The sequence below is a fragment of the Pseudopipra pipra genome, chromosome 2 (genome assembly GCF_036250125.1).
Source record: "Pseudopipra pipra isolate bDixPip1 chromosome 2, bDixPip1.hap1, whole genome shotgun sequence".
In the NCBI taxonomy this organism is placed as follows: Eukaryota; Metazoa; Chordata; class Aves; order Passeriformes; family Pipridae; genus Pseudopipra; species Pseudopipra pipra.
In genome coordinates this window covers 46,594,839-46,613,102 of record NC_087550.1, presented here as the reverse complement: position 1 = coordinate 46,613,102, position 18,264 = coordinate 46,594,839, and the positions used below count along the sequence as shown (strand labels likewise).

The 18,264-nt window shown below is 39.8% G+C and overlaps 2 protein-coding genes across 10 annotated transcripts in view; both read left to right on the top strand.

The window, feature by feature from the left end:
* SPATA13 (spermatogenesis associated 13) overlaps positions 1–5,947 on the top strand; it is a 218,947-nt gene extending 213,000 nt beyond the window's left edge. For 8 of the 9 annotated variants that reach the window (XM_064645367.1, XM_064645361.1, XM_064645365.1 and 5 more), the window contains 2 exons: positions 646–720; positions 1,906–3,503. In XM_064645367.1, coding sequence (XP_064501437.1) covers positions 646–720; positions 1,906–2,087 — 257 coding nt within the window. In that variant the 3' untranslated portion in view covers positions 2,088–3,503. Of the gene's footprint in view, positions 1–645; positions 721–1,905 lie in introns of all 9 variants that reach the window. The other variant, XM_064645362.1, reaches the window with a different exon arrangement.
* A 3,564-nt stretch (positions 5,948–9,511) lies between these two features.
* LOC135409603 (complement C1q and tumor necrosis factor-related protein 9A-like) lies at positions 9,512–17,088 on the top strand. Its single transcript, XM_064645374.1, has 4 exons — positions 9,512–10,158; positions 11,712–11,903; positions 14,396–14,458; positions 16,017–17,088. The coding sequence occupies exons 2-4, from the start codon at positions 11,738–11,740 to the stop codon at positions 16,820–16,822; spliced, it is 1,035 nt and encodes a 344-aa protein (XP_064501444.1). The 5' UTR covers positions 9,512–10,158; positions 11,712–11,737; the 3' UTR covers positions 16,823–17,088.
* Positions 17,089–18,264: the final 1,176 nt, after the last annotated feature.

Genomic DNA, 18,264 nt, shown 5'->3' with positions numbered 1-18,264 from the left:
CTATCACAGGACAGTAAATAGTGTAGGGTTAACCACATAACTACAGCACCATGTAAGTTATACAAGTATGTGAACAGGTACATGAGAAACCTGAGTGGGGGATCCAGCCCTGGTCTGCTGCAGCCATAACCACACCACAGCCTGCTTCAGTGTCTGGCAGATTTTGTGATACTTTCCTCTGAGTGGAGGGAACAATACCAGTGACTTCGGTTTGTTACCCACATTAGCTCAGAGTGAGTGAAAAAAAAAGGTTCTGAATTTGTGATCTATTACTTGGAGGCTTGTAGCCTTCAGAAATGTTAGTTTACTCTTCATTTTTTTAATCTCTTGTTATCTGGACTTATCTGTGAAAAGAAATTTTTGTGTATTTAGTTCACCAGTGATTGCCATTTGCAGAAACTGGAAAGGAGCTTTTTCATGTAATCTAAAGGCAAATCAAAGTTGTTCTTATCATTTTCCCAGTGAAAAACAATCTTTAAATTCATATGACAAAGTAAAACATACTTCTAAAAACTTCAGGTGTATTACTATTAAGTTTTACTAATAATTCTTAAAATACAGTTTACGTATTTGTTTTAATTTAACATAATCAAGTATTAGGTACAGTAATTTTGTACTAGTGCCCTAATTTACACTTTGACATAGGTATGGAAATCTCAGAAAACCAGAAGAAACAAGCCATGCAGAATGCCCGTAAGTCAAGGCAAGGAAAAATTAAAGGTGGGTGTTAAGAATTGTTTTACATTCTTACTGTGTTCCAGTGATCTTTTTGTGAGGAAATAGCACAGTCTGGCTACGGTTGAATTATTCAGTCCTTTAAAAAAATTTAATGGTTTACATGGAGTCAAATAATTGCCATTAACCTGTATTTTAATATAAAATTCCAATTCCTCTGTAAACTGTCTACTAAATCAGCTCCCAGGGCTTCTTCAGATGGGTGAGTCAGTTTTCTCTATATTGGAGAAGTAACTCAAGAGGTAAGGCAAGCTGCTTATTTAAGTGCATGCAGAGATTAAATTGTAAATGAGTGTTACCGATTCCTTCCTTTGCTTTTCCTCAAACAGCTTGTTCTTCTTTACCAATTCTGTGCCTTGTTTAAACTATCGTAAAGTTCTTTTTGCAAGCCACGTGTTCCAATATTTACTGTAACACAGTCAAAATGGCTTCCTTCTGTCCCTAGACTAGAAGGAAGGATGGACTAGAAACTTGTTTAGCAGAAAACAGGGTTTTTATTCATTTTTTATTCATTTTCTCTCTCAGAAAATATGTTGTGATTTTGTCCTTTTCCATCTTAAAGTCAAACTTGGAAAAATCTCTAGTGTGTTGAGAGAATAAATTGAGAAAGTAGGACAAGATTTAAGTCGAATTTAGGAGTGAAGGAATTGATGTTAGGTTGTCCTCTGATCCCTGGGATTAATATTATTAAAGCATTTTCTCTTTATCATTAACCTTTAAAACCTGTCTGGATTTTCAGGGGAGTGGCTAAAGTTTGTGATTAGGAGATTCTGTTCAGAAAGCAGAAAGGTCAAAGTCTGAGAACATTGTCCAGAAAAATGTATTCCAAATGGAATAAATAACATTTTTGTTGGTAGCAGTATTTTATCCAGTCTTATTCTGAGAGTGGACTAAAATATGAGTATCTGCTGTGTAATGTCATTCTTTTTAAATACTAGGATTTACTTGTGCAAACAGTATTGTCAAGCTATGTGAAACTGCTGCTTATTTTTGATAATTCTGTAATGTTATTTTTACTGGTACTGTTCTCTTCTTAAGCCAAATCAATGCAGCAGTTATAAAGTCTAACATCAGAAGAAGTAACCTTTAGTAGTTCTTCCATTCTCCCCTGGCCCTGTGCTTAAATTCACTAGCTGACTCATACGCTTTCTTAAACTGTTCCTTTTGCAGGTGTAAGCTATAACGGGTGTCCTGTGCCTCCTCCACACCAAACCCTGCATCCCATTCACCAGCGACACATCACTGTACCTACCAGCGTCCCGCAGCAGCAGGTCTTTGCCCTGGCAGAACCCAAGCGGAAGCCGTCCCTCTTCTGGCATACCTTCAACAAACTCACTCCCTTTAAAAAGTGAGAAGCCAAGGACCTGGAAGGACTTCAGCATGGCAGGAGACTTACTCTAGAGGAGGACCCTGGAGACGCAGTTAATCTTACTCGAGCTTGGCGAATCTCCTGTTTTGGAGGCAAAACCTTGGCTTCTCTCGAGCCAGAAATGCAGCATTTGTCTGGAATACGAATGAAGTTTCTCAAGACTGCTCTGAAGTCCATGTTGCCAAGTGTCAGCATTACTGATGAAGAGCAGTCTCTCTTCTGACTAAGACAGCTTGCTGTTACTCAGAAGCAGCAGTATTCAGTCTCCGTTTCTTAGTTATGTTGAAGTAGTGATGGAGTCATGCAGGTCATTGTAACATTTCATTTTTCTTAACCCTATATTGATGGCCAAATTTAGGATAGGAAGGTGTTTTTCCTTAGGGATGTATCAGCAAGGAATCTTTGGAGATTTTTCTTCTTCCTCCAGGATCACCAAGCAGAGACCACCCATTAAAATCAGACAGAGACATCCCATGTGTTTAATGAGCTACTGCAGAATTTAGTGGACCCTAATCCTTCCTGTCTTTTTTATTATATTGCCAAATGGCAGGAGAACATCCCGCAAGGCCTTACCATATTCCAGATTGGAACAGGGAAATTTTATTCTGTCATGTAGAAACACGAACAGAGTGTGAAATGAACTGTAAAGATATGTGCATTTATTGCACACAAGTGGAAACAAGAGGAGCCCAGGGCATCTCAGATTGATTGATTTCAATCAGAGCAATATACTGCATGTATGTATGCTCTTCAGTGTAGAGCTTTTATATCCCTTTTTGCGCACTTCTTTGCCTGGGAGAGACTTCTTTATATTTCCAATGTGTTTATTTCTCTGTGTAAAAAATAGTTTTTTATTTTCTAACAGAGATAATGTGAATGTACAAAGTCAGCATTGAGACAGTACATGGTGACTGCTGGCTATGTTACAGTCTAGGTCTAACGCTTTTTTCATGTATTTTGACTTAGAAAATGGATTATTAGTAATGTAAATATATTAAAGTGGTCTGGATCCAAGCTTCTTATACACAGTCAATTGACAATGGGTTTTGACCAATTACTTCTTCACGAAGAAAGTGAAATCTTTACTGGAAGGGACAGAGAAATTGTGTGGACTGGAGATGGATTTTTGTCTCGGAGTCATCACTCTCTATTGGAAGGGGAAGAACCTGACTTGATTAGGGTCAGCTCTGGCCAGCATATGCAATCCTGGATTTGCATTGCTGCAATTTGCCTGTGACATGAAGTTGATTTGTGAGAGCAACTTTTAAAAAGCCACCAGGAAGAAAGAGGATCCTGATATTTGTAGCATTGGTAATTTCTGCTTAATAGCTCTCATCAAGGATGAAAAGACTGTTGGGAATATGGAAGGAAATAAAGACTCCATGTGTTTCAGAACTGATATGCCATGAATGTCTTTACAATACTTTATGCTGTGCTGCTGATTAGGGGCATTACCTGATGATAAGGATAGATCCAGGGGTATTCTTTGACAATGGACACAATCAGCTTTGTCATGGATCTGTAATATATGAAAAACAAACAAGGGGCTAGAGGCCAGGCATCTTAACAACAATGTAAAAAAGCCTTATTTTAAAGATGTATTTGTTCCTGCTACTATTGTGACCTCTATATTTTTATTTCTTGTCAGTGTTGTGAAGCCCACTAGTCAGTAGATCCTGTGATTTGATAACGTTGTGGCAACTTCTGCTAAGCTAACCTTCTAAGGTTTGTGGGTTTGACTTTACATCTTTTGACAAATGTACATTTCAAATGCCTTGTGTATATAGCTCAGCATTAAGGCAAGGTCTGGTGATGCCCAGCCAAATTGTTCCCTGCATACTGAACTTAATTGCTTGTGCTTTCCCATAGCAGTGGAAGATGACCCAGATCAGTTAAGAACTGGAAATGTGCACTGAGATTTTTAACGATCCAGCTTAAAGAAAATGCACCAGAAAGTGAGTGAAAAAAGCTGGTTGTATTTTTCTTTTGATGTTTAAAACAAGCTATTGCTATTCAGATTTTTTTAAAAGATAATTCTAAATGCTCTATTTAAACACAAAGAGCAGACTTCCAAATGCAGGCATGCCCTTCCCCTCAAATGAGTAACCCTTCTGTGTTTCTTACATACCCATTTTTGTGGGTACTTGCCACATTCAGGCCTGCGTAATGCATGTAGGGTGGAAGTGGAGATGATGTTTTTCATAATCACATTTTGAAAGACTTGTTCTAGATGCACAAAAAAGACTGAAGTTGGATTACAGTGCTTACCCAGAAACTTTCCCAGCTGGACCTGAAGCCATTATGAGATCCACACTTCCATACATGTCTTGGTTGAAACCTACTTCCTTTCAGGGCTTGAGAGTCTGTGGAGTGCTGGGGAAAAAAAAGAGGTTTTGGGGTCTGTCTTCTGACACATCAGTGCCCATGAAGGCTCTTCCCATGTATTAGTGCTGGTGCCTTAGCCCTAAAAATGAACAGAAATGTTTGTATATGGTTTTGGATGCAGCAGTTTTTTTCTCAAGAAGTGAATTTCAAAGAGGTAAAAAGAAAATATTTCATGGTGCAGATTACTCAGGACAGTTTTACATATAGTACCCTTAATATAGACATGGTTGTTTTGTAATATTCTCTGTGTCTTTCTTTGCATTATGACCTTGCAACAGAATTAAGATAAAATATAGTAAGACAGGCCAAATTTATACCACGCCATAGTATTTTAACCAAATTATAGTGAAATGAAAACACACAACTACATTATTCAATAATTAAGACAAATATTTACTCCTGACTCAGCCTCACTTTAGAGTCTGTGGGAAAAAGAGTTGCAACAAAAATGTAAAAGATTGAATTCTAGCAACTCTTGCCCTGATTCTCCTTTTGATGACAAAGCTTATATATGATGAGAAAGGTGTGATGGCAACATCTGTTCTTTTCCTCTTGCTTTTGCATGAAGTTACTATAAAAAAAAATCTAGGGCAACTACTAAGCACGTTTGTGCCTCGTTTAGATAAAGCACAGCCAGAGCCTTCCCAATGGCCTGCTGAGTAGATAACCTCAGACTTTTTGCATGAGATGCAGTAAAATATAATTGTCCTCAAATATGTTCCCACTGATTTAGGAAAATGCCAAACCATAATTACATCTAACTCAAAGCATTTGATGTATAAAATAATAAGATTGTTTTACAAGTGGCTCTTGCCATGCTAAATTTCACATTGAATTTTAGTGGTCAGTGTAATAACTGAGTTCAAAGACAGACTTCTCAAATGTTCCACATTTTAGTTGTCTTTTGAAAACAATTATATCACAGTTTTGGAGCCAAAGGTCTTTAGCCATAACTAACACAGTACTTTTCTCTGACTGCCTTTCTGCTTTTTTTCTATATGTGTGGCATTTGTATGTAGGAGATGCCTTCTGAATGATCTCTAATTTAAAACTACTTGTTGTAAATACTAGGGATAACTTGCATATATATTTTATTTTGGTAAGTGTTTTGTAACATTTTATCTTCCATACATTGCTTTGTGCATCTTACCATCAGTGTGCTGTTACACATTTTGTAAATTAAGTGTTCTGGCTACGGAGCAAAGGAATTGGCTTTTGCTGGCTGAAGTACAATGTATAGGACTGCAGTAGCTTGACGTGCATTTTTTCTGAAGAAATTGCATTCCAAGATTTATTTACTCTTCCAACATTGTTTGTCAAATGAATCTATTTTCTGGAAATAAGTACAAACTTACATTCCTATTATTTTTCTCTTATTGTATATATTTGAATTAAATAATGTACAAAGCTGAAGTTTCTCATCTCTGTCTTATAAAACTTTATTGTGCAGTTTTAAAATTGTTGTGGGTTTTTTATTGTCTACACAATTTCCTCTGTCATGCAAAAATACATCAACTGCCATATTTCTTTTAGTATTTTAAAGAAAAAAAGTCACATCCCCCTCTCTTGGTTTCCCAGTAATGGCAACAGTACTTCCCAGCACAAGTTCATTTTAACAACGACTAAGCCTGATTCTGGGATTTAAATTTTTCATCATTCAAGCAAAGTCCATCCTTGTTGTTGTTTCAGACATATGCATCTGTGGTCACTGTGCTTTATCTTGTCCTGGCAGAGGGCTCCCACAGTTCCCCTTGGAATAAATGCAAATGCAGCTTCTCTATTAATAAAGCTCCTGCTAACAAAGGATGGTGACTTAAGTACTGCAGTGCAGGTAAGAAGGATTAAATTTTATTTTCTTTGGAACGAAAGCAAAACCTTCTGAAAGGGTTCACCCAAAAAGGTATGTTCCTTAAATGTGTGTGAAGAGGCTTACCTGCCTGCTTGTTGGGCAACACTGCTCGGGTTTCAGCTTACTTCTCTGATTTGGGGAAGTCTTTTGTTTCTCATTATTCTGACAGGGCAGAGGACCACATCTGAAAGGCGTACCTGTGTCCTTCCTGCTCCAGGCTGTGTCAAAACTTATGTTTCGCTGAGACACATTAGCTTTAACAAAATAAAAAATTTTGCTGAAATCTTTTCATTAGAAATTTCGGTGAATTCAAACGCTGACAGAATAGTTGGGTTTGCTAATTTGTTACCCTTATTTTCAATGTCCAGGCACCTATATTTCTTGGTTCACCTCAAAGCTGAGACTTTCTCAGGCCTCCCAAGTGCTGCTGTTGCAGTGGGATATGTGCTGGGTGCGCCAACATCAAAGTGAAAGGCACAGTCTGAGCACTCAGTGCAGTAGATCAAATGACCGAAAAACATACCTTGAGCAAACACTCGAGTAGGATGTTGCAATCAGTAGGCTTTGTAAGGACCCTGTGGTTCACCTGGCCATGGTGAGCTCATTTGTGCATTTTATTTCATGCTTTGGCAGTCAGCCTAAATCCTGTAGATCGTTCTGTACTATCAGTTCTACTATTAGTTACTTTAAAGTTCTTCGAGAGCTGATCTATCACGTGGTGCTTTTAGTTTATACAGAAATAGCACTGCTTATCTTGAATTTTTTTGGTTGTTTTTTTTTGGGTTTTGTTGTTGTTTGGTTTTTGGGTTTTGGGTTTTTTTAAGGCTACATGGTGATCTGTGCTTTGTAACAAGAAACGTGGAGTTGAGCCTTTTTATGTTCCAGTACCAAAGGAGAAATGAAAAAGTCAGCAATGGAAAAACTGCACACCTCATGGATTGTAAGAAAAGCACACTAATATTCCTTACACAAGTGTATTTCTAAGTACTTTTCAAAAATTCAGTTACTCCAACAAGCTAGAGGACATGTAATTAGGAGAATACATCAGAACTGCATAAGCTGTCAGCACATCATGTTTTTTGTTAATCTTATGTCTGTGTTAGGTTTAGTTCACTGCAGTCAGAACTGACTTCTGGTTGTCCAGGTGAGTGCCTAGGGCTGAGAACTCACATACTGCCACTATTAGGTATTTTAGACTCTGGTTTTAAAAAACAGACTTGTGTGTGAGTGTGTATGTGTTTGTATATGTATGGATTTACACCCACCCCCCCTTTGTGGACTCCATATGGCATCCCCATATGGACCCTCCCTCTCTTTATGTTACATTTCTGTTGTGCATTGGGGAGGGGGAGGCTGATAACTGAATGACACCTGGGCAAGGTTTTACCTGAATCATTTTAATGTTCCAAGCATTCAGAGTGGGCCACCTGCGATGACAGACAAACCACTCTGCAGACAAGTGAAGGCTAGGAGGTACCCATCAGAATCCCTGCACTCTGGTGTCAGTGAAGCTTAGAAGGGCAAACCTGAAATGGCAGATGTCAGCAGCAGAGGAAGGAGTACCACTGCCCTTCAAATGCTGAGTTTCTCTCAGAAGAGAAACATAAGACGATGTAGGATTTACTGACTGTTTCTCCTAGTGTTTTTTGGAAAGCTGAAACTGCTTAAGAGGAAAGGAGTACAGGTACTCCTCCAGTACAGAGGAAAGGAATCCAGGAGGTACACCTGAGGGACTTTGCTGGCAGAACCTGGCACCTGCCAAATTCCTCCTTATTTCTGGCACATAGGAAATAAGAAGGCAGAAGGCCCAATGTATACATTGAAGTGAACTGTCAGTAGGCAGATTCACTAGGCACAGTTAACCATGGCCACTTCCTATAAGCATACCCCAGACTTTAGAGATACTGACTCACTGAAAAAGTGTCTAGAAGGTGCTCTGCTAATAAGATCAGGTATCTCACCAACCATCCATCTCATGGTCATTACTGCCATATTCATCTCCTAAAGAAGGTAATGAGCACAGCAATCAATCTAAAAAACCCCCTGGATCTCCTTCCATACAGATGCAATGTTTTTTAAGAGCAAATGATCAACTTTTGCTACTGTGTAATTATTTTCAAGGCATTACTCTGTGATGAGACAAGACACACTAGAAAGCAGCTGGGGGGTAACATTTGCCTTTAAGGCCATTCCTACAGCATTTTTCTTGGTTCTCTGCTAAAAATGCATCAAAAGACACTAACTGTAGAGTCCATCGAGGTAGAGGTAACTAATAAATGATGTCATTTTCAACTCAAGATGGGACAGACAGACTGTGACTGTTATCACTGTAAAATTCCAGCTCTGTTTGGGTCATTGTAAGGATTGTGCTGCCCTGGAAGGCCCAGGGCATGCCATTGCTGGTACCATGTCCCCAGGAGCCTCCAGTGCTGTCCCACCAGAGCCACTGACTCTCCCAGGACCCTGCAGACAGAAAGGTTTGTCAAGAAATCCAGGTTTTCTGCATGGCAGGACAGACCACTGAGGGCACAGCACTAAGCTGGCAGGGTTGGCTATTTTTTATTGACTCAAACTTTTAAGTAGAGAAAGGAGGCTGAGACGAAGCAACATTCAAAAATTTCAGATGGTGCTTAATGGGTAAAAAGAAAAGGATTGTTTGTCACAGCTCTCGTTTTTTCTTCTCAATTAGCACAGAGCGAGGTTAATTTGGCTACAGAAGTTCATTCAAGTAGAGCAGCTAATTGCTGCACATGGTCCTTCCTTTTCCTCAGAGCACGGTAGACACAGTGTCCCAAATATAAACCAGGGCACCACAACGCTTGCAGTATTGTCATATTGCCACAGAGTGGTGGTGAAGACCTTACCGAAAGCTTCGTTGCTCAGCAGCACTGAGGTTACGTCCTTCGGTATGTGCAGACCACACGCGTCATGTCTTTGCAGTGTGGGAACACCCTCAGACACATTGTTTTCAGTCACTTGCACCAACCAGGGTGAATTAAGGCCACTTCCTATAACACATTAACTCCTGTGATTTTTGGTTTTATCCTTCAGTGTTCATGACCAGCATTTAAGGAGTTGATGATAAGCTCAATTGCTTTACTTCCACTAGTCCTTAGCAGCAGTTGCAGGAGTTTCAAGAAGACACAGTTTTGAGTTATAGCTTTTAAAAATTTAGTTACCAATGTTATATAATTTAGTATAGCAGTAGCTTTCACTGTTGCTTGAATGGCTAAATGGGGAGCCTGCTAATTACACTTGAAAAGCTCTCTTTGTCATGCATTTTTTTTACTTTAATTCAACTTTGTTACTTCTTTTCCATAAGCAGCTAATATTTGTAATGTTATGTTCTCAGCATTTTTTGTTTTAATTTCTATAGTCTTTTTCCCTAATTCCATTGAAAATTACTTGATACAGAAACTATTACATGTTTTGCAGTACAATAATGGTGTGAGATATGGCTTCCATCCTACAAACCAACCAACCTGTTAAAGGTTAAAATTTCTGTGATGTATTTGTAAAATGGAACAGGCAAATCAAAGCCTTATTAATCCATTTTAACAATTTTCTTTCATGTAAGAGTGGTAAAAGCCAAAACACAGAGCACTTCAGCTTAATATTGGAATAAATAGGAAGATTCCAGTTTAAAACTGTGTTTTAATTATTGAACAGCTCTCAGAATTAAATCACTGACCTTTGAGAATTTAGTGACCGAACAAGTACTTGTCCTCAAGACACATATCTGAGCGTGCATTCCTTTACATGAAGCTTTTCCACTCTGGTTAAAGATGCCCAAGAACACTGCAAGTACCAAGTGAATGAGGTAAGAACAAGGATCCTATATATTTGATGATGATATTAATGTCAGCTTGTGGAGTGGAGTGCATATATGGGGACCAAACTGTCTATTCTTTTGGCAAGAAATGCTCCATTAGACAACTGGGAATGGGGTTTTCTGTAAGTGGACAAAGACTGTCAGACTTCTCCATGGGGTGCATCACATCCTAACAACGTCACACAGAGCACTTCTTCCTTTTGCACTCTTCTGGAGTCCTTTGACTAAGGCAGAAAAAGCTTATATAGCTCAGAAGTAGCAAATGTTTTATTGATTTTCAACTTCCTTTTGTGTCAACCAGCAGCAGCAGACAAAGTGGGATTTTGCTAGCTGGTGATTAAACATCTCTTTGTAAACCATTGGCAAAGACAGCATAAATCACATTTCCACTAATTGTTCCAAAACAGGGAACTTTTCTGAACACAGAATAAAAAGATTAAGGAACATGTCCCAAAATTAGGGTCTTCCTATATAAACTACATTAAAAGAATATTTAGATTGCATATTGCTAGCAGGCTGCAATTATTCTTATTGAAGGATGTAGGCAGTCTTCTGCATGGCTGTGAAAGGCAGCAATGGCCATGAAATAGCTCCTCTTTGGGCACTGTTCTGGCTAGTGGAGTTTGTGAAGTGATTTCTGAACAAGAGGAATGTGTATATGTTAAGTAAGCAAAACTACAGCTCAGAGAAACAGGACATTGTAGGAATCCTTGTGCATGAATGTGGGATCACAGGTCCTACATAAATCATCTCACAGGACGAAACTTTGAGGCTTAGGACAGCAAAAACATTATTATAGTATTATCTAGTACGTAAACTTGTAGACTTGCCAGACATTGGGGTTTCATGGTTTTGGTTGAAGTAAGACCAATCACTGGAAGTTCTTCGGTCTATAGCTGCTGCAACTCTATATTCCTTGCTGCAATTGGGGGGGGGGGAGAATTAAAACTGAACACTTTTGCCTGATTTGCCTTTTTATTATGACCTTTTAATCTGGGTTAAATTCAGCCAAATCCATGAAATTCAGGCTTTGTCAATGCACTTATGCTTTAAATAGAACAATGTAAAACGTTATGAGATGCACTGAGCTGTTGTTTTCTTGTTTGCTGGATAGATTCTGAGGACAACAAGGGTAGCTCTAAACCTCCTCAGAGCTTTTGTGACTTTCAGCTGCTCACCATCTACCCACATCAAAATTTCCCTTTGCAGAGCCAATAATTTCCACAAGTCAAGCTGCATGAGAAAATACAAAACAGAATCTGATGCTCTAAATCACAATGAATTAAGGAATATTTTAAATTGTGTAAAGCTAATGTTTTAAATGTATAATGATGCTATGGCTGATATTCCCATTAAATTATTATTTAAAATAGCACTCAGTAGTCTTCAGAACTGTAATTAATGCTATATAGAGACCTATGAATAAAACAAAAGAATAGACATGGTGAAACCCCATTTCCTTGTTTTCCTTCCTCCACTATGCTGCACTCCCTTCCAAGGCAGACTTGGGCAGATGTACTTTTGCTTCTTAAATCTTTCAGCCAAAATCGTATAACCTATCTAAAAAATGAAAAGCTGGATTGTACTGCTGGCTATTGTAGTCAGCACAGCAGAAACAGAAAAACAGGACGTCTGTACCCAAGGGTATCCTGGCATCCCTGGCAATCCTGGGCACAATGGCACACCTGGTCGTGATGGACGTGACGGTTCAAAAGGCGACAAGGGAGATACAGGTACTACATTCAGAATAAATGATTTAATGTATCAAATGCAATGCCATTCATTCCCAAATTTGCGTGTAGTCACTCTGCATGAATGGGATTATTCTGCCTAGTCTGATATGTTGTTTGGAGTAGTAGCAAGTATGCAGTGGTAAGAAGATTTCTCTTTCTTATCTAAATTTTACATTTGTAGGACTTGCTTCTGAGTGTGTCTACTTGCTGCAACTGTACCAGAGTATGTTCAGGCATAGAGACTACTGAAAAACAATGTAGGATTCATGTCTGCTCTAAAAGGCTATAATAGAGATTTGTGTGTGATACTGAAAACAGAGATAATCTCAGCATCCTAAAGCTAATCATCCCCACAATACTTTAAGCCTTGTATCCATGCTGGAATATCAAGGATAGGGTAGCACAAGGTGATAAATCTATGGGCATGTGGACATATAACACTTCTTTTCAAGTGTCACAACTTCAGAATGCAAAGCACAGGAGAAATGCAAGTCTACTGCTTCAAACCTTCTCACAGAATTTTGAGGGAGAACTTTTCCCCAACAAGCTTTATGTTAGGTCAGCTATGCCATCATGCAGGTGGCATTATGGTCTAAGACAGAAACCTGTCACTGTTATTTTGGGCCTGGCTGCCCAGATCAACCCAGATTAAACTTATCAGATAGGCCCTTCTAACAAGTCCTGATCTTAAGGATTGTGAATCCCAGCTATTTTCACTGGAATATATAATCTAGTACCTAAACCAAATGGAGGTCAACAATCTCAAAGAAATTAACTTAAAATGTTCTGAAGTGTCTCACTATGTCTTTCAAGCTAGTGGAAATGTCTATTTAACATACTGGCTTGCTCAGCTAATGAATCACCTGCTCCACCAGAAAAGTATATGCATCCTCAAACATTGTATGCTAAAGAATCAGCGTTGAAGGTGTAGTCTGATGTGCAGTTATTTCATGGCTATGCTGGTATAGGCAAAATCTTCCAGATCCTTTTCCTAACACTTCAGACTCTCTTATAGACCACAGCTGTTTGTGTGGCTATACAGTAAACTAGAACAGCTGAAAAATAACCAGCATTTATAATTGGGGCAATGAAGACTTTTCACTGCTTATGGCCTTCCCTGGACCACCAAAAGACAAGTCTACCTACTTAGGTATTTACACCAGTGATTACTAAGGAGTTACTTGGAACTTGTTGTTTATAAAATGATTTAGAGTTCTCTGCCAAGCAACCACTTATATATTCCTTCTGCTTTCCATGCCCTAGCTTGGTTAAAACCAAAGCTTTTTAAAATCTAGAAACAAACAAAAAAATCCATTAGCATCTTAATAGGCACATACTTTTAACTGCCCTCTTTTTCTATATACATGGTTCCAGGAAGGTTTGAAAATGGAAAATCTAAAGCTTGCTTATTTTCATTTATCTTATAAAGGTCCTCCCTTTACTCCAATGAGTTAGCACATGGTACCAGTGATTTCTGATAAAGTCCCCAGCATTTTTTCCTAGATTAATCTGTTTTGATGACTGTACTATTCTCTGTTTGAACAAATTGGGGTGATTTTACCATTCTTTATATTGTATGTACATACACCTTTGCAGTGCAGTTAAACATATCAGACTTAATTTTGTTCCTTACCAAGTCAATGAAAATTCAGCACATGTTGGGCTACATCCACCATGCAGAAAACTGCTAAAGAACTGTTCTCAAGTCAGTATGGTTGGAGAGCTACCCTTGGAATATGGTTACATCCAAACTGCCAACTCTTTTTTCTTCTGTTGCACTCTGGATGCAAATCCAATTATTTTATCATCTCCTGGTCATCTTTGACTTTACGACAAAAATTACTTTTATAATTGCTCTCTTTAGAGCAGTAGAAAGTCCATGTCATGCTAGATACAGGGATCAAGAGTGTGAATGCCTTCCCCAGATCTACAGGCAATATTATTCCACTGTAATCTTTCATTACCATCAGTCAAACTCCTGCACATCTCTTCTTGAGGTGTAAGTTTACCATTCATAGAATCATAGAATCATTACAGTTGGAAAAAACCTCTAAGATGATCGAGTCCAATCATCAACCTAGCAAGACCGGGTCCACTGCTAAACCATGCTCAATAGGCTTCTGGCCCCTGCAATGTTTCTTCGTGAATGTGGCTTCCTCACTCCATTTCCATGGATGGAGGCAACAACAGGACAAGAAGTTTTCACATTGGTGGGCCTTACAAGGATACAGCACCTCTACACATCTCCATAACTCACCTTGTTATGCCAAGGATTCCTTCTGTGTCAAAAAGCACCATCCTCAAGCAGAGTTTCTGTGCTCTCTGTGAATCTCTCCATAAGATAAAAGTACCAGCAGTGGCACCCAGTAAAAGTCAGGAATAAGAGTACGCTTTACACTACTGTTTGGCCAGGCTTGGAGAGGAAAGATTGAAGAAGGATTCATCCCAAGTTTTCTGGTTTAATGAAAATCTGTTTTTTAATTCTGTACTAGGTGAACCGGGAATTCCTGGCTTTCCAGGAAAAGATGGTGCCAATGGAGAGAAAGGTGAACAAGGTCAGAGAAGAAGTGTTTCAATTTATTATTTGTCTATCAACTGCTGCCCTTGTGTTTGTGAATACTGGATGTGCTATACATTCTAGCTGTAGCAGAAGTACCATAAAGGTTAAAAACCCTTTTTCCTGACGTAGTAGAGGCTGCACAAATATGCTGACAATGCAAGAGGAATTTGCCACCTCAAATTATCCCACTGCCTCTGATGCCCCACAACTTGTTCACTCAGGCTGTTATCCTGCCTTTCCCATCTCTAATCCTTTTGTCAGCTGCTAAGCAAGATACTGCATCTGCAGCTACCTCAGGAGAGTGAGGATCCTGTATCTATGAAAGTTCAGAGAAAGAGACTTTTAAAACAAATTGTAGAAGACACAAGTTATACACCTAAAAATACCATAGATCCTGTATACTTCATATGTAAGTAAGGACTTGTTATCCTTAGAGTAATTGTGCACAGACAATGTATATATCCAACAGCAACTTGCCAATGACAGTGTCCAGGTTCTCCAGAATCCTGAAGGTGACCCTGAGAAATAACACATGGTTGCATGGAAGTAATTACAAGCTGCCCTACATCCCTCAGACTTTTCTCCAGTCAATTAGAAACATCCCTTGAAGGAGCGTAAGACATGAGGCCAGAAATGTTGTTTGAAATTAGAAAGCTACTTTCTTCTCTTGTGTCCTTGTCCTGATGTACCAATGCTACTTTTCCCAGAGTCTCACCATACAATGTCACCTGTTTTCAGTTCATTGATTCTGTTAAATACTCTCACTTGTAAATTGAGAACAGTAAACTGTACAAAGAGCATTATTCTAAACATAAGAAGCCAGAGGCCCCTATTGCAGAAATTATCATGTTCTTTTTCTGATTGATTGAGCGTATGTTCTTTCTGGTATCTTTTGTCTGTCAACTGCTAACATACCCTTCACATTACGGGATCTTCGCTTTCAAAGCCTTGTGCAGCAACTAGAGGATTTTCAAAGGCTTTGATCTCCAGACCAAGAGTGGATGAAGGATAAATGGAGCATATGGTGACACGTAACTAGGACAAAAAGCCTTTAGTTTTGCTACAGTAGCAATCTAGGTAACCCAAGCAAAGTTCCATCACGCAGAAATTACAGAAACACATGGCAAGCAAGTTCTGGGTGTTGTTAAAAAAACCCCTTCCTCTGATTAAATTGTGAACCATCTCACCCATTTTGTATACCAAAGACTGAAAACAAGTATCTGGACAGATGCTGCTTGTGCCTGAGATGATGTGAGCTGTCAGTGCTACCATCAGCCTGTAGACACCTTTCCTTTCTTTGAGCTTATTCTTGCTGCTTTCAGCAAGAGCACCTGTTTTCTAATGCAATAAGAAGTTCTTTAGGTATTATGTTTATCCTGCACTTAAATGTATGAGAAATTGTGTGTACAGTGAGCACAGTATATATAGTGCTGACACACACCTGCATATATATTTCCTTATGCTGAAACTCAATTTGTGCCCTATTAATGCAGTGGAAGGCCACAAGAAACTGTCTTTCTTTGTTTTTTTTCTTTTTTTTCCCTTTCCTTTAGGAGCCAATGGGACTGTTGAAGAGAAGGGGAATAAAGGAGACAAAGGAGAAAGAGGACATCCTGGGAAACTGGGGCCAAAAGGAGTTATAGGGTCAGTGGGTTACAAAGGTCAGAAGGGAGAGCTGGGACTGCAAGGACAAAAGGGATTAAAAGGAGACATTGGACCCATTGGCCCGAAAGGGACAAAGGGTGAAATTGGCCATCCTGGAAGAGTTGGTTTCCCAGGGCCAATTGGCCCGACTGGTAATCCAGGTCCTAAAGGTAATACTGGAGGTACAGGGCCACAGGGTAATCCAGGAGTTCAGGGGGAAAGAGGCTTGAAAGGAGACAGAGGAGAAAAGGGGAATGTAGGTGCCCCAGGAGTCCTGCCAAGGAGTGCTTTCAGTGTTGGCCTTACAGTTGACACCAAATTTCCCCCTCCAAATCGCCCAATCAAGTTTGACAAGGTGCTGTATAACGGTCTCAATGACTACAATCCAGTTACTGGCAAATTCACCTGCAAATACCCTGGTGTTTACTATTTCACCTACCACATCACTGTCTACTCAAGGAATGTCCGAGTTGCTCTAGTTAAGAACGGCATCAAGATGCTGCACACTGTGGACAGGTACCAGAGTGGAGAGGACCAAGCCTCAGGAGCCGCCATCCTGGAGCTGCAGGGAGGAGACAAGGTGTGGCTGCAGGCTCACCAAGGGGAGACTTTCAATGGGCTGTTTGCAGACGCTGATGATGATACCACCTTCTCTGGGTTCCTCCTGTTCAGCACCTCTGACTCGCTGGAGCCACTGCCATTGCCCACCACATAACTCCATGTTATCCGTGAATGCTGTATGTCTGTGTCCTTCAGCCCTCCCTAATAAAGTTGTTATCTGCTAAATGATTTCTACTGGATTCGACAGAAAACAGTTGTTTTCAGGAACAGCTTCTGCACAAGAGAGGACAATTCTTCTGCATCAACACATTAATGGTTTGGTAACTTACTGTAGGAATGCACAGGGGTGCATACACAAGTCCTGAAGGACAAATGTTTTTCAAAAAAGTGGGACAAAATAAAGGATAACTAGTCTGGAAATATGACATGTGGGTCCCTGCCATCTTGTATAAACATGAAGCAGCCAGTTTATTTCTTCCAGGGTGACATATGTAGGTGGGCTTGAAACTTGGTTAGTTTGCATCCAACCATTTCAAAATAATTTTTAAACTTGGAATTAGCGCAGTTTGATACCTTCACAGGTATCAAACAGGTGACACTTGCTTGTTCTGTGGTATGAGCAAGTTCTATTCTAGCTGGGTGGATTTTACAGCTTTTAAATATGGTTCTTTGCTCTCCGTATAGCCAAAGGTCTGAAATGGAGTGATAGGAGGAAGTGCCCCATGGATTCTCCAATGTAGGCAGATATTAAAGGCCAGTGCAAAAATACAGCATAATGCTGCTGTACTTCAGAATTAGCCAGGGCAACAAATGAAAGATAATATTTAATCAACACTGAAGCAGTCATACTGGAGAACTGATCAAGAGATACTTCCTTGATGTGCCATAAAAGATTAATTTTGGTGATTTTTTTCGGCATTTTCTTCCCCCCCCTTCTTCTAAAACTCAAAAATATAACAAAAGATGTTGATAAGTTTCATCTACTTCCCTTAGAAGAGAATAAAGCAGAGATGCCAATGAAGATGGGCCAGCACCATGAAATTCAGTGCAAATGCAGTGTCGGAGCATGAGTCCTGGTTTCCTGTTACCTCTCAGGATGTCGGGGAGGCAAGGGAATGTGAATGTGGGCACATCTCCACAGTTGTTGAACCCTGAGTACAGATCACAGAGCCCAAATGAAAATGGAGCAGTGGGTTTCTTCAGGAAGAACAGCTGCACTTCTTATGTCAGCTGAATGACTGTAAGAGAGATGTGAATTTTTCACCAAGAGGTGGTTTTTTCCCCTGTAAGCCACCCGCTGTTAAGTTTGTGTCACAGAAACAACTAGGCCAAGAAACACTTTAAAATGGACTTAGGTTTAACTGGAGGACGTGTAGGACTGATACCAGAGTTCAGGAAGCGTTTGGATTATACTCTCAGGCACGTGGTGTCACTCTTGAGGATGGCCCTGCGCAGGGCCAAGGGCTGGACTCGATGATCCTTGTGGGTCCCTTCCAACTCGGCTTATTCTGTGATTCTGTGATCAGCCGGCAGAGGCCCCGGCGCGTCCGGGGAGGGAGCAGGGCAGCGGGGCAGCCGGGGGAATCGGAGGGACCG

Excerpts from the sequence above, each read along its gene's own strand:
- LOC135409603 (XM_064645374.1), top strand. The coding sequence starts at position 11,738 with ATGAAAAGCTGGATTGTACTGCTGGCTATTGTAGTCAGCACAGCAGAA. Across the intron at positions 11,904-14,395 it reads AGGCGACAAGGGAGATACAG|GTGAACCGGGAATTCCTGGC; the intron begins GTACTACATTCA and ends ATTCTGTACTAG. Across the intron at positions 14,459-16,016 it reads TGGAGAGAAAGGTGAACAAG|GAGCCAATGGGACTGTTGAA; the intron begins GTCAGAGAAGAA and ends CCTTTCCTTTAG.